This window comes from Syzygium oleosum, unplaced genomic scaffold (genome assembly GCF_021117445.2).
Source record: "Syzygium oleosum isolate NSW1041296 unplaced genomic scaffold, Sole_v2.1 Sole_v2.04, whole genome shotgun sequence".
NCBI classification, from domain to species: domain Eukaryota; kingdom Viridiplantae; phylum Streptophyta; class Magnoliopsida; order Myrtales; family Myrtaceae; genus Syzygium; species Syzygium oleosum.
The window spans coordinates 5,080,052-5,104,568 of NW_026607488.1; the positions used below are offsets into that span (position 1 = coordinate 5,080,052).

Consider the following 24,517-nt stretch of genomic DNA (forward strand, 5'->3'; position numbering starts at 1 on the left):
ATTTGAAGTAAATTTATTACATGTATACCAGTTCAAGAATTTCCGTGATATTAACTCCAAAATCAATGTCGGCTTGTTTCAATTGACCAAGGCAACGTGGTCCCCACGCGCCTTTCAACGAGCGTGAGCCAAAATTTCAGACAGATTCTCCACGAGCATGCATGATAGGCCCACCCAGATGTCACCTTCGTTGGATCGATTTCCGAATCATCATCAATCCTCGCCGCAAAACTACATGCACAATTGCACGCCAATTTAACAATAGAGTCGTGCCAAACTCGTGTATAAGCACACCAACCCCTATTCTTTCTTTTTAGGTGTATAAAAAATATTATGTGGATACTAACCTACGTTTAATTAATAATTTGGTAAATAAGTCTCTTTCCGTGCTGAAATGAATCGGGACGTATACGACAAATCCGAGTATCTTACAAAGTGAATTATCTATAATATTATGGCGTAAAAAGTTAGTGGTCATCGTTTCCCTTGCGGGAATGGGGGTTTCCCGAGATGGGCCGACTCAAAGTCTAGAAATATATCTGATTGACGGGAAATTTATACAAAACGTCCTAAAGTTATTGCATTTTTTGTCAATTCAGTCCTAAACCTTTTAATTATGTCAATAAAATCCTGATTACATAAAGTCTGCGTTGCTGATATCAAATCCTGACGGTAATCAGAATTAAAATTCTCGTGTCTTTCGCTTTTTTTTCTTTTGATAACTCAAATCGTTTTCTTGTTTTCACACAAATATGAGCCTGTTCTTCTAGGATCAAACGGATCTTAAAAACATTGATCGCTCTCTTATTATTTCCCTCGCGTGGTGTTTTTTTAACTAGTAATTTTAGACGGCCAATATAAATTTTACTTCATGCCATCAATGCCTCTTACGTCTTTTTACTATTTCAACCATTCTCATCCTACAAGTAATTTATTTCGTTTGAATAAATAAGCTAAATATCTCGACTTTATACTAATAATAATATGGGTTAATACCACGAAAAACCCCAAACTGGTACACCTGTGATAATTTTACCCCAAACTATTTTTTTGACAACAAAAAACCCAAAATTGATACACCTTTGATAAATTTACCCCAACCTAATATTTTGACCATTAAAAATCCTAAACCGGTACATTTGTGACAAATTTATCCTCAGTTAGTTTCCGTTAAATTGAATTAATACTATAAAAAATCACAAACTAGTACACCTGTGACAAATGGAGGATCAAACATAAAACTGGTACATCAGTTAATTGTCGCGTATCATTTAACAAAGCAATTTGACAGTAAAATTTAATGAAAACAAACTGAGGGTAAATTTGTCATAAGTGTACCAGTTTGAGGTTTTTTATGGTCAAAAAATTAGTTTGGGGTAAAATTGTCACAAATGTTCCAGTTTGGGGTTTTTCGTGGTATTAACCTAAATAAATATCTCATAAGTCTAATAAATTTTCGATTCCTTTTTTTTTTTTGGAAAAAAGAAAAGTGGGGGGGTTTTAGCGCAAACGGCGCAACGGCCATGGGCGTCGACTTGCATCCGGCGAAGCCCTTAAACCCTAAGTTTCAAGCTCCCCACACAGAGCACACGACCAGGGCCGCTGATCCCGCCGGTCTTCGCGGCGGAGATGGAGATCGACAGAGCCGACGGCCGCAGCCCCAACCAGCTGAGGCCCCTCTCTTGTTCGCGCGGCGTCCTCAACCGGGCTCACGGCTCCGCCAGCTGGGCTCAAGGTAAAACTCCTCTCTGTTCTTTGCCTTCTTGCGTTTTCTCCCGTAGCATTGCCGTTCGAGGTGTTGGTTTTGTCTCCCCTTCTTTTTTCGATCAAAGGCGTTTCTTTTCGGCTTAATTCGTTTGAAATCGAAGTGGGTTTTGTTTTTCTTGGGGGGATTTCTTGTGGGTGTGCAGGGAATACCCAGGTTCTTGCTGCGGTTTATGGGCCGAAGGGGGGGACCAAGAAGAACGAGAACCCGGAGAAAGCTTCCGTTGAGGTGATCTGGAAACCCAAAACAGGGCAGATTGGTGAGGATTCCTTTTGCCTCCTTCGTATGTTGCTGTGGAGAATTGCACGTTGCATCAATTCTCGAGTGATTGCAGGGAAGCAGGAGAAGGAATATGAGATGGTGCTGAAGAGGACATTGCAGAGCATCTGCATTCTGACTATACATCCGAATACCACGACCTCGGTGATTGTTCAGGTTAGTTGTTCGCATTGTGCGCGGGTCTGTGTTTTTCCATGTGCAGAGGATTCGCTTTACTTCTACGAACGGCAAGTGTGCTAGATGCTAGATATTGGTTGTTGTCCTTTAGTTGAGCTTCGCACCTAATGTATGGGTTTAGTGTCCCTAACCGGTCTATCGATCTTCACCTTATTTTGGCAGCTAGATGTAACCAGGAGGCCAACATTTTTTCAGTTAGTTAATACTGCGTTTAATCAGCACTACATGTATTAGCTTCTTTATTGGTCTTGAGCATTGACGTTCGCTTTTGCTTAATTCTGGTGGGATGCATCTAAGATAGCTTAGCTGGGAAACTTTGGTGGCTTGAGAGTTCTAGAATCTGAGACAAACAACCACCGTGGTTTCTTTTTTCCCGTCGTGCACACCTCTGGAACTTCAAAGGTTCCTTTGAGCTGGATTTTGCTTGATTTCTTGTCCAGCTGCTAGTTATGATGCAAGACAAGTTTGTCATTCTGACAAGTTTGCTATTCATGATGCAAGGTGGTCAGATACAATGATTTGAGTCTGTTATGTATTTTCCTTATGCTGGGTGATCTATTCTATTTTGCAGGTTGTCCATGATGACGGTGCTGTATCCATGATGACTGTGAATTATATATGCAAGTGGTTTCTACAGTCTTTCAAGATGCGTCATCATTTCTGGGTTAGATAGGTGGATAATTTAATGAAGGCAGAGAAATCTAAGATGAAGAATTAGTTAGGGGTAGTTCACATGGAGATAGGTCTTGTAAACTTAGTCTGTATTGTTGTGCTTGACCCATTAAAGTGCCTTTTCTGTTTGTTGTCAGACATTGTAGTGCTAATTAGAGGCTTTTTGATGATCGGAAGATTTTAGATGGTGGTTGGCCTTTGTGATGGCTGAGATCAATCTTAAAGAATGTTATTTGATCTAGGGAAAAAATAGATCAGATATTGATTTTAGGGGCTGATAGTGGATGGAAAAATACAGAGGCAGCTTTGCAAGTTTCTTGGGTATGAATTTGTCAACTTCTGGATTTGCATCATAATTTGGACACTTTTATAGCTTGAATGGTGGTTTGGATTTCGTTGTGAGCTCTTCTTGCCTAGGAAAACAACCGATATTAAGAGAAGATGATGTGTGTCAGGCTTCACTCTCAAGCACTACAATAAAGGCTTTATTAGTTGTGACTGTTGTCGATGTTGGATTTATCCCAAATTGACAAATGGAGCAATAGAGCATCTTCGACTTTCTTGACATAATATTGCACGTGAAATTTCAATTCTGTTCCTTATGAGTTGTTACAATGAAACTTCCTTGACTGAATCTTGGTAGCTTCTCCCTTGTGCCATAAATGCATCATGTGCTGCTCTTGTAGACGCTGGCATTCCTCTGAAGCATCTTGCTGGTAATTGAAGCTCATTGTTTTTTGTAAAACTTTTCATGTCTTGTAACAATATGAATTGGAATTTCTACTGATACTTTTGTTGGTTTATGCAGTTGCAATATGTTGTTGTTTGGCCGAAAGTGGACTCGTGATGTTGGACCCCACTAAGTTAGAGGAAGAGGTGACTTTTTCTTCATGGAGTTTTATCTCTATGGTGAACAGTTGGATTTTCTAAATTGCATCAGTTGATAAGCGCAACCCTTTCTTTTGGCCATTAAACGTCTGGATGTATGTGATGAATAGCTTTATTCGTAGAAATACTTTATGATTTGTGGATGGCGAAACAAGGTTCTATTTGTTTTAACCTAACACAGACGAGATACCATTGCTTGAATTTTATCGGTATGGGCAGTTTATTTAAACAGTGAACAGGTTTTTCTCTCGACAATCTTTCTTTGTTTTCTAAAGAATAATCGGAAAATATGCATATTTGTTTGAGTCTGATGTATTTATTCTTTCCCCAAAATAGCCATGTATGCGGAACACATATTTGTGTATAGTCAGGGATCCAATGACCTATGTTTTCTGTTGAATGTTTTGGCAGAAAATGAAGGCATTTGTGTATCTGGTTTTACCGAACTCGATTCTCTCTGTCCTTCCTGAAGAATCATCATCAGAAAAAGGTGAACAAATGGAACATGGGCTTATTACATCTGTTACTCATGGCGTCATGTCAGGTATTAAATCCAGATGGTTAAGTTTATCATTAAATGTTTCCTATGATAAACAGACTTTTTCAATGCAAAAATTTAAGATTGCTAAAGTTTTTGGCTTTGAGAGGATAATGCATTTCTGTCTCATGAAATGGTTCCTGATTTGGTTTCAACATGCCTCCGTTCAACCTAATTCTGAAATTTTTGGTTTGCTTCTCTTTCTTCAAGTGGATGATTATCTTCACTGCTTAGAACGCGGTCGTGCGGCAACCTCAAAAATGTCTGATTTCCTCCGGAGAAATTTACAACCACAGCTTTCTGGTGACTCATCCAAGGCAGGATGAATACACTGCTGCAATCCGTAGCTCGTGTTTGATATTGACCCTTGTAATTGTCAACAAGTTTCTTTTGTGAAAATTTTGTGAACTTTTAGGCGGATCTTTCAATGATGCTGCAGATAGGGGGAAATATGTGTCTGACTTCCACAGAGTTGTTCGAGACATCTATTGAGAAGCAGTTATACACATAGATAATATATATTTTGGTGATCTTGCTGTGTTCTTTCTTTTGGAGTCCATGTTTGGCTGCAAACGAGAAATTTCAGGTAATGAGTCATCATGAATCTTCTCATCTACTCGAGCTCACAAATGTGGGTGCTCATTTGTACAAGGTAGTTATCAACTTATCAACTTAGTTTTCGTCCCCAAGGCGCACTCCTTTCCTTCTTACTTAGGTTTTGGTCACGAATGAATGGCTACATACTCGCACATGTCAAACCTGTGTAGATATATCCTATTCCTGGTGCACGTGCATCTTGCTGCTATAAACATTGTCTTAGCCGATTGAAATTTGACCATCCCTGTTTTGTTAGCCACATGAATTGGAAAATTACTCTAGGAATGTCATTCACTGGCATTCACAGACGACATGCTAATATCAGTTTTTTTAAATGAAAAATGGGTGGAGAATTCACCTTGGCTGGGTTTTCACCATGAATTCGAGATGGCAAGAGATAGAGGACAAGTAATTTGAATCAGCTATAGGTTTATGATTGTGGATGATGTTGGGTGCGGTTTATATTTCTCGTAGACAGGAAGGCACCGGAGTTCCACTCCCCGGTGAGAGGGCGGGGGTTTGGGAGGCTGTCCTGGCGGGGGTCGTAAGGGGCAACACTCCCGAGCTGTCAGAGGACTTTTATAGTTCGAATTCATATTTTTTTAGTAGTTTGAGTTTGGGCCCATGAATAGCTGCCGCTTATATATAATCTTTTCATCTTATAATTGAGAGTTGTAACAGAGACGTGAGAGGTGCTAATTATAAGGAAATCTTATGTTTGATGTAACCCTAGTTTAATGGTCAGGATAAATCTCGTGTCTCGATTTCTCTTTCTCGTTTTTACTCTCTATTTTGTTATGTTTGTGTGCCTAATCCTAACGGATCAGAGATGGTTAATAACACATCAGTAGAAGATTCTCACATAAGGAAGAGATGTAGAACTTCATGTTGTCATTTTTCATAGGTTACAACCTTCAGAGTCTATTTTCTTCACTGTCTGTCGGGGGTGTGTTTCTTCCAGCTTGACATTCTATTTTGTTTTTCTCCTTCAGTGATTACCTATTTGACCATGTGAACGAGACAATTCAAAAGAGGCATATTCCTCTGACCCTCCAATCTAGCAATAAAGCCAAATAGCATCCCCAACACCTATCAGATAGCAACTCCACCAGCTAGCCACTGAAAATGGAAGCATATGTACACAAGAAGATACTCTGTGAGAACAATGAAATACTTCCATCCTACTCCAGCCAAAAACGAAAGTTCTCTTCTTCCCCAATAATTCTTGACCTAGTGGGCTTAAGGTATCTGACATTACACCCATCAGTCAATTATCAGAAATTTTCACTGTTATCATTGTCTCTTAAAAGTGATTGATTTCTGGTTATCCATGATGTCAAAGTGACATTTTCAAGAAAGTAATCCACGATAATGAGTCTCGTAATGCATGAAATCACCAATTGATGTGGCATGCGACAAACAAGTAGAGCATGCCAAACATGATTGGAGTCTCAACCCATTTTAGAGATCACAGGGAGAAGCGGAGATAAATACTGTAAGGAGTAGTAGCATGTCACATCAACCAATGACGTGGTGTGTGACAATCAATCTAATATTATGTCGTCCTTGGTAAATTGGTACGTCGTTGTCCAATGTGGACCAGCCTCACGAAGTGTCCTCTCTCATTGTATGCAAACTAAGTGGTGATATTTGCTGAATAGAATTTTCAAATGATACAATAATCCTTTATTCTAGGTGGAACAATTAAAATACATAATTGCATTGCATTGACTCAATAAGTACGAGTATTTAAACCCTGTCAACCCTTTAGGTAGAAGGAGAGACAGAGAGATGTCATCTTCACTTATGGCGCTTCAAGTTAACTGCTCTGTGCAGAGGCCATCCATTCACATCAACTTTGATCGCTTCAAATGCAGTCTCTCTCGTGTTCTCAGAGTAGCTCTCTCTCTCTCTTACACACACACACACTCACACATTCACATAAAAGTTGACAAGGTCGATCCTGCTCTTTTGTCGAGCTCCCTATAAGAGTTGATAGTTATATGTAGTCATGTCTATAAGGTGAGCATGCTGATTTTCCTTTGAATGGCAATGGTTATTGTCACTTCTCCTTTAACTACAAGTTTCTTAATTAATGATATGCTCGTCTAAATTGAGTCCATGATCAGGAGAAATGGAGTTAATAATTCAAATCTTGTATGGAGATATAAGCTGCTAAACTGACTAAATGTTGCAACTCCATGAGCAGCCATTGTCAAAAGATTTGCAGCGAGCCCCTATTCGAGTTGATTTTCCGAGTGCTATCAAGAATCTGTGCGTGAATGCGATGGATGCATTCGTCAGTTCAGTGTTCGAGTTCGTGGACCAACCATTGCTCCCATCTCAGGTTAACTTATCGAAACTACACTTCTTTTAAGACTATTTAAAACACAGTGAAGTTCATATTTTGAAGATCCTGTGCAAGGCTAACCGATTTTCGGTTTCTTATTTGTGTGATCATCTGAGCTGTGCAGAGAAATTTCGCTCCAGTCAGTGAGTTAGGAGAAGATGTTAACGTCGACAACATTGAAGGGACAATTCCGGATGATTTTCCGGGGGTATTTACATTAGAAACGGTGAGGACACACACTATGCCAAAATTGTGTCTTGTAGTGAATGGGTTTATCTAAATCTTTTCCACACAAAAGCCAGACATTCAAATGATAGGCCTATAAAAGAACAGATAATGGAGGCATGATATAGTGAGCTATGCTTTTTTTTTTGGGATACTTTTTATGAATAGTCCAATGCGATGCAAGTGCTCAACACAAATCATCATACAACAATACAATATGCAAAACAAAATTGTGTAAGGACACGCACTATGCCAAAATTGGGTCTTGTAGTGAATGGGTTTATCTCAATATTTTCCACACAAAAGCCAGACATTCAAATGATAGGCCTACAAAAAACAGATAAAAGGAGGCATGATATGGTGAGCTATCCTTTTTTTTTTTGGGATACTTTTTATGAATAGTCGAATGTGACGCAAGTGCTCGACATAAATCAATGTACAACCATACAACATGCAAAACAAAATAGCGTAGTTGTACAAATTTGACTATGGCCATGGACAATGAAGAAATAACAAAATATGATGCTCGTTCTTCTGCTGTATTTATCTAAACTTCCTACCTGATAAATCAAAAAGGGTAATGTCCATATGAGATAAGGAAAAATCAAATATGATTTCGTTTGTGACTAATTCCGAGATGTCTGGCTTTCACGGGTGCTTTTCATAATAATGAAATTTCGCCTAGCCAGCATTGTCAATCCATTTCTGTTTCTTACAGATCGCAGGGCCAAATCCTCTCTTTGGAGGGCTAAAATCAACCAAATCCGTATTTGGATGGTCGAGTCACATTTGGATTGATGGAGAAGGGATGCTTCATGCCGTTTACATCGACAAAGATAGTGATGGGAGATTGTCCAATACAACAACAGACATGTCGAAACTGAAACATACAAACTAGAAAAACAAAGGAACAGACCATCCTTTTTACCTGCCATAGAGGGTGATCCGCCGGCCATTTTGACAGCTTATCTACTGAATTCGGTGCTTTCACTGATCTCCTTAAGTTCCTCTTTCATAGTTAGCTTATTTATTGACACATGCAGTCTGGCCAATTTAATTCTGCAGTATTGTATGAGCAGTACATCCTGAACATGTCATATAAACAGTACTAACCGAGAATTCTGCCCATTTTAAACTTTTTCTTTCCAGTTGAGATTTGGGACAGTGAACAAACTGATTAGTAACACTAATGTTTTTGAGCATGGAGGGAAATTCTACTCGATTGCGGAAAATCACATGCCTCAAGAGATCGACATGTTTACACTAGAAACTCTAGGCAATTGGAATGCAGATAGAGATTGGAGTCGACCATTCACGAGCCATCCAAAGGTCTGTCTTCGTGAACCTGCACAGACATAAGCATTGTGCATTGATTGCATATGAACAACAAAAACCAAACTCCCTTGTCTTTTTTTCATGTGGCAGAGAGCTCCAGGTACAGGAGAGTTAGTTATAATGGGGGTTGATGCAGTAAAGCCTTTCATGGAACTCAGTATCATCTCAGGTATTTTTCGAGAAACTTATTAAAGTGAGCTTTATGCAATTTCATTTTCAAAATTGGTAGTATCTTGATGGCCTTTTGATTCAAATTCAGCTGATGGGAAGAAATTACTTCATAAAGCTGATCTTAAACTCGACCGATGTAGCCTCTGCCTCGAGATTGGGGTCACTCAGAGGTTAGCAATATATATAGTGAATTATTTATGTAATCGTACCAGATATTTGACTAGTACACATCGTGGTTCAGACATCTCTATAAGCTTGCAATTATAAATGTAGATTCCGGCTCTGCAGGTACAATGTGATCATGGATTTTCCGCTCACGATAGACATAAACCGACTTGTCAGAGGAGGACCGTGAGTTACCCGCTGTCCTTATTAGAACATTCATTTTCTTGCCAATTCCCATTCTTTCATACAGAGGAACTAAAACAATGTTTGACTTGTGGCAATATTTTAATTCATCATGTAGATTGATACGATTCAACAAGAAAGAGTATGCAAGGGTTGGGATAATACCTCGCTACGGTGATGGAAACTCCATGCAATGATTCGATGTTGAAACAGGCTGCACGTTTCACATTCTGAACTGTTTTGAGGATGGCGATGAGGTAAAATTATTTGGAGTTAAGCATTTTTTTTTCCGAGAATCATTTCTCGAAAAGCTATGGACTTATTTCATGAAACTGAATTACAGGTTGTAGTGTGGGCGTGCAGGGCTCTCGATTCAATCATCCCGGGCCCTGATTTTGGGTTGGACAAATTCCAATGGTTCTCTAAGAGACTCAAACCAATTAGATCAAGTAAAGAAAATGTCTCTGCGACAACTGAAGAAGAAGAAGAAGAAGGGTCATTTTTTTCTCGTGCATATGAAAGGAGATTAAATATGAAAACAGGAGAAGCTAAGGAAAGAAATCTCACAGGAACAAAATATTCGATGGACTTCCCTATGATCAATAGTAACTTCACAGGCCTTAAAAACAGATATGGATACACCCTAGTTGTTGATTCCTTAGCAAGCTCAGTCTCAGGTGACTATAGAATACCATCTTCCTCGAATTTACACGTCTCTTTCGCGAATCGTTCTCGATATCTATCCTGATATGTTATTGTAATGAGTTCAGGCATGTCCAAGTATGGTGGCCTAGCCAAGTTATATCTTGACCAACCGAGAACTGGAATATCCTCGGTAAACAAAGGCTTCTTCCCCCCCTTGATCTTGTCACCTTTTCTTTGATGACAGTAAGGTCATTAACGTGCAATTTATTCTTCTATGCACCGGAAAGAGAACCGGTTCGAAGATGCAATCATGTTGGATTATCATGAACTAGGACAGAATATATTCTGCACTGGTGCTGCATTTGTTCCTAAAGAAAATGGATTTGAAGAGGACGATGGCTGGATAATCACTTTCGTTCACAATGAATCAACTGATACCTCTCAAGTACATGAATAACCACAGCACTTACTATCTTTATTGCTGATTTTTTATGTTGCATCTAGATTTAGGCATTTCCGTTACTGAATTGCAGGTATATATAATCGACTGCAAGAATTTTTCTGGCGAGCCAGTCGCCAAGATTACACTGCCTTGCCGAGTTCCATATGGTTTCCATGGAACTTTTGTTGCCCAAACAAAGCATATCGATCCGCAGGCATAGTCAGTGTACTTTGCACATATATATGAGAAGTTGCAAATCAATCCAGTTAAATGTTCTATGTACGATGGATGTGAATTTTGCAAGCCTATACATGCATACTTTTGCTCTGGTCTTCTCAGAAGGTCCAAGAAATTCTTGTTTTTTGTTTAGGGGGAAGGTGAAAGTTTGCAATCTTTGTCCCCAGCTATAAAATGAAATGGTATTGGTGGGTGCCAATTATTTTTCATTCTGTCCTCTTAATTATTTCTCTAATTCTGTATGATTGAGAATCTTACCAATTTATAATGAAGGCTTAACTGGGCTTTCACAATAGAACAGAAACAGACAACAGCAAATGCATTGTAGCTTTTGAATATCGTAAGTGATAGACCTGAAATATTCACAATCAACGAAACATAGTTGACTCTATCCCGTTGGAAGAAAGAGTTTTGTATAACATGCTTCCTTTTGTTTACTCTTTATCAACTAGACGAAGCATCTTCTAATAGCCTACAATCTCTCAATGAAGCCAAAACAAGACATCACTTAACAAATGTCAACTTCTATCAAAAGGACTGGCCAGCGAAGGCATTTTCAGACTGAAGATGTCGTTTTTAAGGATCACCGTAGTTTCCAATTCAATCAAACCATCTCTAACGCACACAATAAAAAAGAAGTTATCCGTTTTCATAGTACCAAAGGCTTAGAATCTAATCTCCCTGCTCACACCAGCAATCAACAAAACTAAATAATATTGTTGTGATGTCTTTTTCTAATAGGTACATTGCTGTGATTTCATCATACCTTTAATAAAGTTTTCATAATCGGGTCATGCCTACTCCGACGAGCTTCACAATGTTTGATACAAACGAGTCATGTCATGAGCCCCGATTTATATCCCAATTTTATTTATGGGGAATCCTAACAAAGTCTTAGTTTATATGTGGACAATTTCAGTTAGCAAGATGTTTTCCCCTACTGATCATTGCCTGCGAAACAGTTTCAGCAGTCACTGTTATATTATACATTAGACAATTGAAATGTATGCAATTGAGATTTAGGAAATCAACAAATGATTATGCAACTAAATCCTAACTAGACAGAAGTAATTACTGGACTATCTGAAGCAGTATGAAGATACGTTCAAGGTCGAGTACCAAAAATTCGAAGAGAACATCTTCTGCAGCGGAGCTGCCTTTGGTCCTAAAGCAAATGGATTCGAGTGCTTCCTACAGCGTCTTAAGCTACGCTATGCGTTTAATGATTCATTAAGCTAGGAATACAACATCATAGTAAGATATGACATGCTAAATGCACCTATATGCATGGAGCTGGCCAACTCTATGAAAATTTTTAAAGGCTAGACTTTCTAAAGCACGAATGAATCCCGAGAGATTCAGGGCCGAAAGAATGAACACAATCGAGAACCAATCTTGAATCGGAGATACTCTGTCTGATGTCTATTGTCTAAGCTTACACAAACAACTAGCGATTCAAGGCTTTATCCATCAACTAGTTAACTAAGTCAGATAGGCTTTCACTAAAGAAGGTTCAAAGTGAAAGCTACCTATCTTGATGCAGTGTATTTCCACAGGTACTCTTAGAATTTCTTTGAGTTAAAAATATTTTGTTGATCTATTAATGTGGGGGATTGTTGTAATTATGGGTTAATGGATCAACGTGTCACGCCCCGAACCCCAACGAGCTCGCGACATCCCCTGCTCCGGTCGAATAGTTGTGACGTCCCAGGAACATCGCCGACCCAACCCAAATATCAGAAACGCATGCGGAAGCGAACACAAAACTCCTGACTATAAAAGACGACTACAGGACAGCCAAAGAACAACAACCATTCATTTATATATACAACGCTATTACACCACGCATACAAACAGAGTATTACAGCAAACTTAACAGACAAGCATTCGAACCATCGACATAACAGAAAGGTCAGATGGCCCGGTTAACTTAGCTTCCCTATAGGTCGACCTATTCTGCACAACCCCTAAAATTCCTTAGGGAAAGCCTAAGGGTCGCCCTTCTCCATTCAGCTCCTGATTCATCCAGCTTGATCCTCCGAAAAATTTCTTGGGCATCGCCTGCAATTTCACTGGGCACCATGGCGGCTCTTCGTACTTCAAAAAGAGGAAGCGGGCTCCCTGGGTTTACGGCTGGGGGTCTGAAAGTGATGGTTATACAATCATGAGACGAATCTCAATAAGTGTACAACCCCAAACTCCACGTAGGCACTCACGTACTGCCAAACGAAAACACGCATAACACACTACAATCAATCAAACTAACAATCACATGCGACCCTACCTGGAATCTATCATACACGTCCTTGCACGTTAGCCAATAACACAGCCAATACACCACAACAGTAAATCACAGTTGCGCACGTGTCTCGATTATAAAGCAAAACCTACTTGGACACGTCACATACCGTGCCTAGCAGTATTTTACCTCATAATCGAGCACCACAGCACTCGATACAAACACACTCGCACATTGACTCACATCACGCATCACTTTCGCAAACCTCGCACCTCAAGCCAATTCCCGCTCATTCTCAACTTTTCCACCGCTACGGCGCCCGCGTAAAACGCATTAGGCCAACGGTCTTCTGACCTCGTCAGGCATCGACACCCCGTCGGGCCGGGCATCGTCACCTCGTCAGGGACGGCATCGTCCCGCGTAAACGAACACGCCTCTAGACGGAATCCTACACACACTTTCCTTCTACCGCGCCCGCGTAAAACGCATCAGGTCAACGGTCTTCTGACCACCTCAGGCATCGTCACCCCGTTGGGCCGGGCATCGTCACCTCGTCAGGGACAGCATCGTCCCGCGTAAACGAACACGCCTCAGGACGGATCCTTTCCAACCAATCCTACATTTCTGTATCCTCGTTCCACTCAAACCACACATGCACACGGCCAACCACACCCACGGTCATACACAACCTCACGCCTCACACACACTCTACAAATGCACATTCTTGTCACACGAACACCACACGACCATACACATTTAACACGCAACCCCAATATACGATCACACCATCACCACCACATCCACGTCCACACACACGCGAGGCACACGGCCACACTAACACGCCACATTCAGTCCGACAATCACTCGAAAATCAGCCAATAAACACAATTCACACAACCACATACAAAATTTCCATTCAAAGCACAATCTCGCCAATCAATTGCACAATTCAGCCGCAACCATTACACAACACCTCAACCCTAACCGAGTCCACTAAACCTCGAAATTTCATCGCCAAAACAGCCCACGACAACCAAACAACCAGCCACAAAATTCAGTCCCAAAATAACCACCTAAACTACCAAATTCGAGTCCTAAACGAGCCTAGCAATACCCGAGGTCCTAAGTGGCATTTGGGGAAAACACTTACCCTAGAAAAACAAAACAACTCGGCTGAACAGGGGCGGGGATAGCGGACCAGCAGCAGTAACGTCGCCAGTAGCCAGGCGGGCGTGCGGCTGCTCCACGGCGGGCGGGTGGCTGGCGGGCGGTTCACGGCCGGCTGGGGGTGGCGTCCTGGTCGTACAGGGCAGGGGAGGGCGGCCAAGGGTGGCTCGACGATGGCTGGGCTGATCGGAATAGGAAAACAGGGAGGGAGAGGGAGAGAGAGAGAGAGAGAGAGAGAGAGAGAGAGAGAGAGAGAGAGAGAGAGAGAGAGAGAGAGAGAGAGAGAGAGAGAGAGAGAGAGAGAGAGAGAGAGAGAGAGAGAGGCGGACGGACGGTGGCCGAAAAGGAGAAGCAGCGGCGGCGGGCGGCTGGGCTAGGCAGCGACCGGCGGCGGCGAGCGGGTGGCCAGCCTTGCTGGGTCACGCACGAAGGAGAGGGGAGAGAGAGAGAGAGACCGATCGGTGGGGGTGGGGGTGAGGAGAGAGAGAGAACGTGAGAGAGAGAGAGAGAGAGAGAGAGAGAGAGAGAGAGAGAGAGAGAGAGAGAGAGAGAGAGAGAGAGAGAGAGAGAGAGAGAGAGAGAGAGAGAGAGAGAATGCTATTAAAATACTACCCCCCCAATAATTGACTCCGGAAAATTACCAAAATACCCTTCTCACTACCCTCCGATCTAACAGCCACGATTCAATCTCATCCAAAATCTGACGGCCCACGATCGTTCTTGCCCAAAAAGTCAAAGGGCATTATTGTAATTATCCAAAAAGGTGAGGGGCATTCTTGTCCTCCATAATTTCGGCCATACAGGATATTTCTCAGTCCCCCGACTTAATCCAGTCCTAAAAATTCGTTCGCGGTCTCAGGGGCAAAATGGTCATTTTTCCGGCCCCGGACCGAAATTCATTTTTTTGCAGAAATGGATGGCCCCAAGGTTGGCCAAGCCAAAAACGTCATCGGCCGCTCAAAATTGTCACTTTCAAAATTCTCGATTCCCGGGCCCGAATTCCAAGAAATGACTAAGATCAAACAATTGCAACTTTAGTTTATCTCTTGCTAACGGGTGGCTCATTAGGATTACGCGCTCTCGACCCGTGACCGATACTAAGTCAAATCAGGTTTAAGTTTGCTCGAACCAAGACGACCTTGATTGTCATATAATTGCGAGGGTCTGTCACTAGTTCCCTTTGGACACGATCAATCAAATAGACCGGTCTCTGTTGGCTCAAAACATTCTCTCGTCAATCGTTATGGTCAAAGATCGAACCAAGGTCGAGTTCTTTGATCACGCGAACTCAATCCCATGCTGGCCTTACCCCTAAGGTTAGCATCCCGAGAATGCGCGGTTCTGGGTGAGATCTTACTATAAGTGCATTGGTAAAAATATTCATTTTACAAATCCCGGAAAAAGAATCGAAAATTCAGACTGTTACACAACGTATGTGACCAAAACAAGACATGCCTCTTTAGTTCACATGCCACTACAGTTCATGTATCTGTTAAGTTCATAAATATCTTATGTTCATGAATCTCTTCAGTTCATGTATCTGTAAAGTTCATGAATCTCTTTAGTTCATGAATATCTTCAACTCATGTATCTCTTGAGTTTATGAATCTTTTCGGTACATGTATTGGTTAAGTTCATGAATCTTTTGAGTTCATGTGTCTTTTCGGTTCATGTCCATTCAAACTCTATAAATAGAATCAAACTATTCTTCATTCCAAAGAAGATATAATACGTGGAGTATAGAGAGTATAGAGAAGTAGAGTAAAAAGTTCTCTTCAAATTTTTTCTTTAATTGTGTCGCTTTCAAGACGTGTTCATCAAGGTTTTGTTTTCATAGTGCTAATTCAAACGGGTTCGAGATATTGTATTTTGAGAGGCATAGTTTGTTAAGCTACTCAGTACCATTAACAGGAACTAATTGCCTTAAGGAGATTTGGTTAGCGGTTTAATTTTGTTACATTTTTGTAGCAATTTTGCTAGTCTATATTTGGTTTGCATTGGTGCACTATTCACTTGTTGAGAAGATTCATTCAATATATTTATTCATTGACTTGGTCATTATTAAAGTTGTTATCGAAGTTATTATTTTTCTGGTTACAACAAGCAACGTATTTTGCCTCGAACACGTTATTTCCAATAAAGTTGCCACAGCATGGAGGAGTCGCAGAATGGAGAAACTAAAAAACTACATTGGAGAGAGCTCGCTTACTACCCTCCATTGCTAGAATAGATAAGGATTCTAGGCTGATGCAGGTAATACGACCTATTAATTAGGAAACAGATCACTATTGCATGCAATTGAATGTAGAAGTTTTGAAGAAACGTGGTCAAGTGTGTTTGCTGATTACATTGGACCGAGGGTGTTTGGTTTCCTCGCTTATGCTCGTGTGAGTGAAGGTACGCTAGAGCAAAGGGCATTTTCGTGGGTTATGCATAAGGGGTGAAGGGACACGTGCTACGGTGCACTGAGAAGAGTCAACATGATTTTACGTAAGAACGTCACCTTTGACGACTCTACTCTGTTTATGAGAAGTTAGGGATTAGTTGCCAAAGATGTCTAGACGATGTCCAGACATAGGTGGAGCTGCACATGGAGCCAAGAGATATTTAGCGTGTGACATATGTATCAGGTTCATAGAGTCGCAAGATTCCATAGCGGCTAACAGTTTTGAGGCAAGAGCTGAGTATGAAGCTTCACAATGATCAGCGAAGGCAATTGAATTGGAGTGACAATTGATAGTTTTGGGTGTAGGAAGGAAGTGTCGAGCATGGAGATGCAAAGGAAAACTATTGGGATGTTACGGGTGAGTTGGATGAGTCGTATAAGAAAAGTGTCTAAGCGTTTGGACATTCAGTTTATGCAATTGTAAGTTCCCCTCTTGTCGACTGTTGTAAATTGCCAATTGGATTGTCAATATGCACTAGGGAAAAGGTGGAGCAGTTGTCCTATGCTTAATGCAGAATTTGACCTATTGCGCTCATTACGTCAAGCCTAACTTTAGAGAGAGCTCTAGAGAGCCCTCAGGAGTAACTGAGAGAGTAAGGTTTCCTTGATTATTGCTTGGGAAGCTTATTCGGTCTAACTGGGGCCGGGATACACTTGAATGAGTGCGTGAATCGAGCATTGTATACTCTTTACCTTGATATAGTGGAATAACTCATCGGTCTCTCCTCGCGGAGTGCGCATGCCTAGCCGAACCACGTAAATCTTCGGTGTCAAGTTCAATTTCTGCCTTTATTTCTCGCTTAGATTGTCCAGTTTTGCTTACGCTTCTGCAGTTTTGCGTGACAATATCAACATCGTCAAATAAAATATGTAGCCCAAGAGAAGAATTTCCGAGTTTTAAGAGAAACTTTCCTAGTACAAACAAGCATATCACGGATAGCGATGGGCTTGCCATACAAATAAACGTAATATATTTGAATAATATTTCTTTGGTTCTTTTTGTCATGACTATAGAATTCTATTGCGTAAAGCATAAAATGTCTCTACCTTCTGGGCCTACATATACAAGGGAGAAAATCAGGTCAACTGGTGAACAAACAAGAGGAAGAAGGGGGAAAAGATGGCTCTCTCCTCTTTCGCTTTGCAAGTAAACGCATCCAACTGTGGGCATTCCATCTCTCCCAACGTTGAACGCCTCAAAACCTCCATTTATTCTCCAGCTCTGCAGGTACGTTCAGTGAAGCCACATCACATAGTTTCTGCAACTGCGCCACGCCTAGAACTTAAGGTCTATTCCGTTTTAAACATGTACATCTTATTGCTCTCAACGTCAATGTTCAGAAATTTCGTCCCATTAAACTGAGTCCGTGATCGGGCAAATTAGAGTTATAGATTCAAATCTTGAAGCTTTAACTGATATTCATATACAATGAATCGAACGGAGATATGATCTGGTGTGCTGACTGAATGGTGCGAATCCATGAGCAGCCATGTTCGAAAGATCCGCAGCGAGCCCCTCTTCGAGTTGATTTTCCAAGTGCAATCAAGATTGCATGCTCGAATGCGTTGGATGCGTTGGTAAGTTTGGTCTTCGAGTTCATGGACCAACCATTGCTCCCATCTCAGGTAAACTTACCAGAACTGACTTTTTAATACAATATTCATAGCACAGTGAAGTTCATATTTTGAAGATCCTGTGAGACGATAATTGTGCAGAGAAATTTCGCTCCGGTCAGTGAATTAGGAGAAGCCATTAAAGTCGACAACATTGAAGGGAAAATCCCGGATGATTTTCCGGTGGGTGTTTACGTTAGAAACGGTAACGACATGCACTGTGCCAAATATGTGTCTCGTAGCGAGTGTTTTATCTCATCTTTTTCACACGAGCCAGACATTCACATGATAAGCCTACATAAAAAAGATGAAGGAGGTATGATGTAGTGACCTATGCTTTGCTTTGGAATATTATAGTTGTCGAATGAGATGCAAGTGCTCGAAATTATCGTACAACAATGCAATATGCAAAACAAAAATAGCCTAATCATAAAAATTAGACCTGGACCATGGACAATGAAAAAATAACAAAATAACATTCGTTCTTCGGCTGGATTTATCCAAACTTCCTACCCGATAAACCAAACGAAGGGTTCTGTTTATATGGGACAAGGATGTATGTACTGATTGTGAAAGGTAAAATATGATTTGGTTTACGATTAATTCCAAAATGTCTGGCTTTCATGGATGCTTTCCATAGTAATGAAATTTTGATTAGTTCATTTCTGCTTTTTGCTGATTGTAGGGCCAAATCCTCTCTTTGAGGGGCTAAAATCAACCAAATCCATATTTGGACGGTCAAGTCACACTTGGATTGATGGAGAAGGGATGCTTCATGCCGTGTACATCGACAAAGATAGTGATGGGAGATGGATTGTCCAATACAACAACAGACATGTCGAAACTGAAACATACAAGCAAGAAAAACAAAGGAACAGACCATCCTTTTTACCTGCCATAGAGGGTGATCCGCCGGCCATTTTGTCAGCTTATCTGCTAAATGCGGTGCTTTCACTGATCTACTTACGTTCCTCTTTCATAATTCGAGTCTTTCTGTTTAAAGGATCATGCATTTAGCTTATTTTTTGACACATGCACAGTCTGATCTTGTTATCTATGTGATTCAGATAGAAGATATGGGGAAATAAGTTCTGCTGTACAGCAAGAGCTGTAGTATATCATGAACATGTCATATGAAGCATTACTAACCGAGAATTTTGCTCACTATAAACTCTTTTTTTCCAGTTGAGATTTGGGACAGTGAACAAACTGATTAGTAATACTAATGTTTTCGAGCATGGAGGGAAATTCTACTCGATTGCAGAAAATCACATGCCTCAAGAGATCGACATTTTTACACTGGAGACTCGAGGCAATTGGAATGTAGATAGAGATTGGAATCGACCATTCACGAGCCATCCAAAGGTCTGTCTTTGTGAACCTGCACAGACATAAAAAGATTGTGCATCGCCTGCATATGGACAATAAAAAGCGACATCTTTTTTTTTTTTTCCATGTGGCAGAGAGCTCCAGGTACGGGGGAGTTAGTTATAATGGGGGTTGATGCAGTAAAGCCTTTCATGGAACTCGGTATCATCTCAGGTAATTCTCAAGAAATTTATTAAGGTGAGCTGTATGCTGATTTATAGTCAAAATTGGGAGTATCTTGATCGCTTTTTGATTCAAATTCAGCTGATGGGAAGAAATTACTTCATAAAGCTGATCTCAAACTCAACCGGTGCAGCCTCTGCCATGAGATCGGGGTCACTCAGAGGTATATATAGAGAGATTATTGTATGTAATCTTACCAGGATATGTGACTAGTACACATCATGGTTCCAACATCTATTTAAGCTTGCAATTCTAAATGTGGACACCGGCTCTGCAGGTACAATGTGATCATGGATTTTCCCCTTACAATAGACATAAATCGACTGGTTAGAGGAGGACCGTGAGTTACCTGCTGTCGTTATTAGAACATTCTTCCCAGAAAATTAACTGTTTCTGTTTTCCAATTCCCACTCTTTCATATGGTGAAAGTACTAAAACAATGTTGACTAGTTGCGATGTTTTTCATTCGTTGGGTAGATTGATACAATTCAATAAGAAAGAGTATGCGAGGATCGGGATAATGCCTCGCTACGGTGATGGTAACTCGATGCGATGGTTCGACGTTGAAACGAGCTGCATGTTTCACATTCTGAACTGTTTTGAGGATGGCGATGAGGTAACAGATGATCTGGAACTAAGAAACTTTTTTTTGCGAGGATCATTCCTCCAAAGCAATGGACTTATTCATGAAACTGGATCACAGGTTGTAGTGCGGGGGTGCAGGGCTCTCGAATCGATCATCCCGGGCCCTGATTTTGGGTTGGACAAATTCCAATGGTTCTCTAAGAGACTCAAGCCAATTAGATCAAGTGAAGAAAATGTCGCCCCGACAACTGAGGAAGAAGAAGAAGGGTCATTATTTTCGCGCGCATATGAGTGGAGATTAAACATGATAACCGGAGAAGCTGACGAAAGAAATCTCACAGGGACAAAGTACTCCATGGACTTCCCTATGATCAATAGTAACTTCACAGGCCTTAAAAACAAATTTGGATACACCCAAGTTGTAGATTCCTCAGCAAGCTCTATCTCAGGTGACTATAGAATACCGTCTTCCTCCAGATTTACAGGTCTCTTCTGCAAAATTATTCTTGATATCTGTTCTGATTTGTTATTGCGATGAATTCAGGCATGCCCAAGTACGGCGGCCTAGCCAAGCTATATCTCGATGAACCGAGAACTGGAATTTCCTCGGTAACAAAAGGCTTCCCCCCCCCCCCTCGTTGATCTTGTCGCCTTTTCTTTGATCAAAGTAAGGTCAATTAATGTGCAATTTGTTCTTCTACTCACCAGAAAGAGGACCAGTTTGAAGATGCCATTAAGTTGGAGTATCATGAATTTGGAGAGAACATCTTCTGCACTGGTGCTGCATTTGTCCCTAAAGAGAACGGATTCGAAGAGGACGATGGCTGGATAATCACTTTCGTTCACAATGAATCAACTAACACTTCTCAAGTACATGAATAACCGCGGAACTTCTAATCATTATTGATGATCTCTTTTGTGCTGCATCTAGATTGAAGCATTTTCGTTATCGTATTGCAGGTAAATCTAATCGACTGCAAGAATTTTTCTGGCAAGCCCGTCGCCAAGATTACTCTACCCTGCCGAGTTCCATATGGTTTCCATGGAGCTTTTATTTCCCAACCAAAGCAGATCGATCTCCAGGCGTAGTCAGTATACTTTGCACATAAATATGAGAAGTTGCAAATCAAACCAGTCAAAGGCAGAGGGAGACGAAGTGGTAAGTGCTGCGCTAGATTTCTGCAACGAAGAAGCAGAGTTTTTGTAGAAGAACAGAGCATTTGCGGTCAAACTGTCGCTATTGTGAGATCTTTTTTCAGCTGAGCTCACGTCTTGTAACCGTAGTTCTTGTTCGGGTCCTGAAGATGCCGGTCACACGTGGCGAGCACTGAGATGCCCACGTGGACGTTAGGTTTCGTAAAAATTCATTTCGCATATATTTAATTTATATGATTCAGAAGCGGTTTTAGACGATCAACCCATTGAATGACAACCAGAGAAAGCACGAGAATATAGTTGAAATTAGGTTCACAATTGAAGGGATTTAATCACGTAACTTATTCACACTTACTATTATAGATTATGTTTACGAAAGAATTCAATCTTTAGCAGCAGATACCAAATAAAATAGTTTGTCTAACCACTAAAATCATAATCACCCATCAACGATAATGACATCGACCCGAGCAAAAACATTGCGGATTACGCGAGGTACGAACGGCTAATCATTTGTATATTCCCAATTGTTTTCACTTTTGCACTAATGTATGGCTAATCATAGGACCAGTCACCCATTTGCATCTTCTTCAACATGTATTGGTTGGTCCTATGGGGAAACAATCCAACGCAACAAGGAAGTATTTAAACTGATTTTCATGGGAAAAAGACATGATCCTACTGTGTTCTGAGTCGTGATTCATGAAGGGGGACCATATTAATTTCACGGGACCGATGATTATGGAATCAAGTAGGCATTGGAATTTGGAATCTCCAAGAGACGAGGCTTGGAATAATGCATGCATACTGTAATCTTGATCTTCTCAGAAAGTCCAAGAAGTCATGTCTTTTGTATAGGGGTAGGTGATGTACAAAACTTAATTGGCGCATTTGTGGGTGATGCTCTTAAGTATTGCTCTGGTTCTCTGTTGTCGCGACCTCCCCGCAATTTTAGGTGTCAACATCTGCATGCTCGAGAATCTTACCCATTAATAATGAAGTGTTAAGCGGGCTTTCACAATAGAACAGAAAGAAACATCAGCAAATGCATTGTTGCTTTTAAATACCATATCAAGTGTTAGAGCTGAAGTATTCGCAATCGATGAAAGCGAAGCGCCGGCTCGGCTACGCCGCACACAGGAATTTCCCGTTCTTTAAACGCTCAGTTTCTTGTCGTGGTGACAAGAAGGTACCTTGTAGTTGTGGATGAAACAAAGTTGACTCTATCACGTTATAAAAATGAGTTTTGTATGACATGTTTCCTTTTGAGTACTCTTTGTCAACTAAAAGAAGCATCTTCCAATAGCCAACAATCTCTCAATAAAGCCAAAATAAGATCTCACCTGACAAATGATAACTTATATCAACTCGACCAGCCAGCTAAGGCATTCGCAGACGGAAGAGGGCATCTTCAAGGATCGCCAGAGTTTCGAATTCAATCAATTTATGTCTAACACACGCCAAAAAGAAGAAGGAAAAAACAAGTTGTCTGTTTTCTTATACTAAAGACTTCAGAATATAATTCCCCTGCTCCCACCAGCAATCAACAAGACTTAAATTATAATTTTGTGATGTTACTCTTTATAAAGTATATTGCTGTAAAGCTATCATCCCCTGAATAAATAGGAAGGCAATGATCGAAAAGCAGATAGGAAGGAAGATCAAGTGACTAACATAGGTTTGGAGCTATGTTTGGCAGAGTTTGATCAGTTTTGCGTAGAATGGCATAGTGAGACATCACATTTGTAATAATCGGGCTCAAAAAAAAAAAAATAAAAAATGGGAGGCCAAAAGCCTAAATATTTCTTCAGCAAGGCCTCAGCCACCTCCTCCGCCCAAGAAGTCTCCTTCTTCCTCTTACAGCACCATTCATGAGTTAGAGAAGGGAGAGAGAGAAAATGGAGAAGACACCAGAAAGAGAGAAAGAAAAGAGGGGTTTCCTTGCATGTACGCTCCGGAGGTCCCAACAAGCCAGATTAACTCCGTTTCGTAGTGCTCGGCAATGATTCACAGCCTTTATTCATTTAATCAAAGAAATTTTGGTAGTTAAGTTGTAATCCAGAGTTATTCAAATTCGAAGTTACTGGGTTCAATCTAGGAGTTGTTTAACTGCAAAATTATGTAATAATGAAATTTTAGGGTGTCATGGAGCTATGGGGTTTTACAAAAGTCAATTTGGAGTTACGGTTTGAATGGGGTAAATTTTTGAAGTTTCACGTACTTGGATGGAAACGTTTGGAATTGCTGTGTTTGCCATTCGTTTTGCCCATTTTTGGCCATCTTTTGGGTTGATGATGTTTAGGATCTTTTATTACTTCGAAAGTAGCTTTCTTTTGACCGTAAGCTTATTGGAATTGGAGTCTGATAGAGAGAGATATGATTCGACCAAATTCCACGCGCGAGCTCTCCCATTACAGCTGACAACAATAAATGGTTTGCTTTAGCCGAGCTTTTTGTTGGCACATCGGAGTCATTTTGTCACTGAATATGCTTAGTTAGTCAAGTTTTAGTTAAGGGAGTTATCTATTTGATTTTGATATCCATTTCTCACTTAAGTGATAGGATTTCGATTCGTCGGCTCGAAATAGTTTTTGTTGTTTGATTGCATTATCAGGTGCGTAGTGCTTATTTTTTCATTGTTTATGTAAACTCATATTTTGAAAGTGAGAGGGATTAAATACATAGTTATGCAAGGCATTGCATGGTATGAATTTGTTAAAACAAAAAATTAATGTTTAGAGCATAATTGTTGAGAGTTGGATCGATCGTTTACTATGATTTTGGTTATCTGAATTGGTATAGTAAAGTATCCTTTTAAAATAGTTTGAGTTGATTATTTCTGAATGGTTTGAGAAATGTCTTACGAAAGAAATTGCAATAGGTTATATGTATTGCTTTATAAGCTCGATTTATGAAGTGTATTCTGCTTGATGAATTGATTTATGGAATGTTCTATATTTTGGTTTGTAAAATCGATTCATGAGATGAATTTTGGATTTTTTTTTTGAATTTTGGATTGACTTTGTGCATTATTAGAGGATGATGATAGTGGTTTGATGCTCATTGTTGTTATGTTATGAACCCGTTAAGG

The 24,517-nt window shown here is 40.5% G+C and overlaps 2 protein-coding genes and 1 pseudogene across 3 annotated transcripts; all 3 read left to right on the forward strand.

Moving 5' to 3' along the window:
- Positions 1-1,500: 1,500 nt before the first annotated feature.
- Positions 1,501-4,849, forward strand: LOC115674524 (exosome complex exonuclease RRP46 homolog). Its single transcript, XM_056310334.1, has 8 exons — positions 1,501-1,735; positions 1,911-2,024; positions 2,100-2,200; positions 2,793-2,813; positions 3,537-3,609; positions 3,702-3,769; positions 4,193-4,325; positions 4,530-4,849. Exons 1-8 carry the CDS (start codon positions 1,630-1,632, stop codon positions 4,643-4,645), a joined length of 732 nt encoding a protein of 243 aa, XP_056166309.1. The 5' UTR covers positions 1,501-1,629; the 3' UTR covers positions 4,646-4,849.
- Positions 4,850-7,104: 2,255 nt separating this feature from the next.
- Positions 7,105-10,686, forward strand: LOC115674519 (carotenoid 9,10(9',10')-cleavage dioxygenase 1-like; annotated as a pseudogene).
- A 6,912-nt stretch (positions 10,687-17,598) lies between these two features.
- Positions 17,599-21,688, forward strand: LOC115674476 (carotenoid 9,10(9',10')-cleavage dioxygenase 1-like). 2 transcript variants are annotated; one of them, XM_030596866.2, is made up of 13 exons: positions 17,599-17,749; positions 18,010-18,147; positions 18,238-18,340; positions 18,821-19,080; positions 19,321-19,500; positions 19,599-19,677; positions 19,768-19,849; positions 19,964-20,026; positions 20,164-20,302; positions 20,390-20,720; positions 20,816-20,880; positions 20,980-21,141; positions 21,232-21,688. In XM_030596866.2, the coding sequence occupies exons 1-13, from the start codon at positions 17,642-17,644 to the stop codon at positions 21,358-21,360; spliced, it is 1,839 nt and encodes a 612-aa protein (XP_030452726.1). In that variant the 5' UTR covers positions 17,599-17,641; the 3' UTR covers positions 21,361-21,688. The 2 variants fall into 2 exon arrangements, with proteins under 2 accessions (XP_030452726.1, XP_056167092.1); XM_056311117.1 differs by having other exon boundaries at positions 18,821-19,077.
- Positions 21,689-24,517: the final 2,829 nt, after the last annotated feature.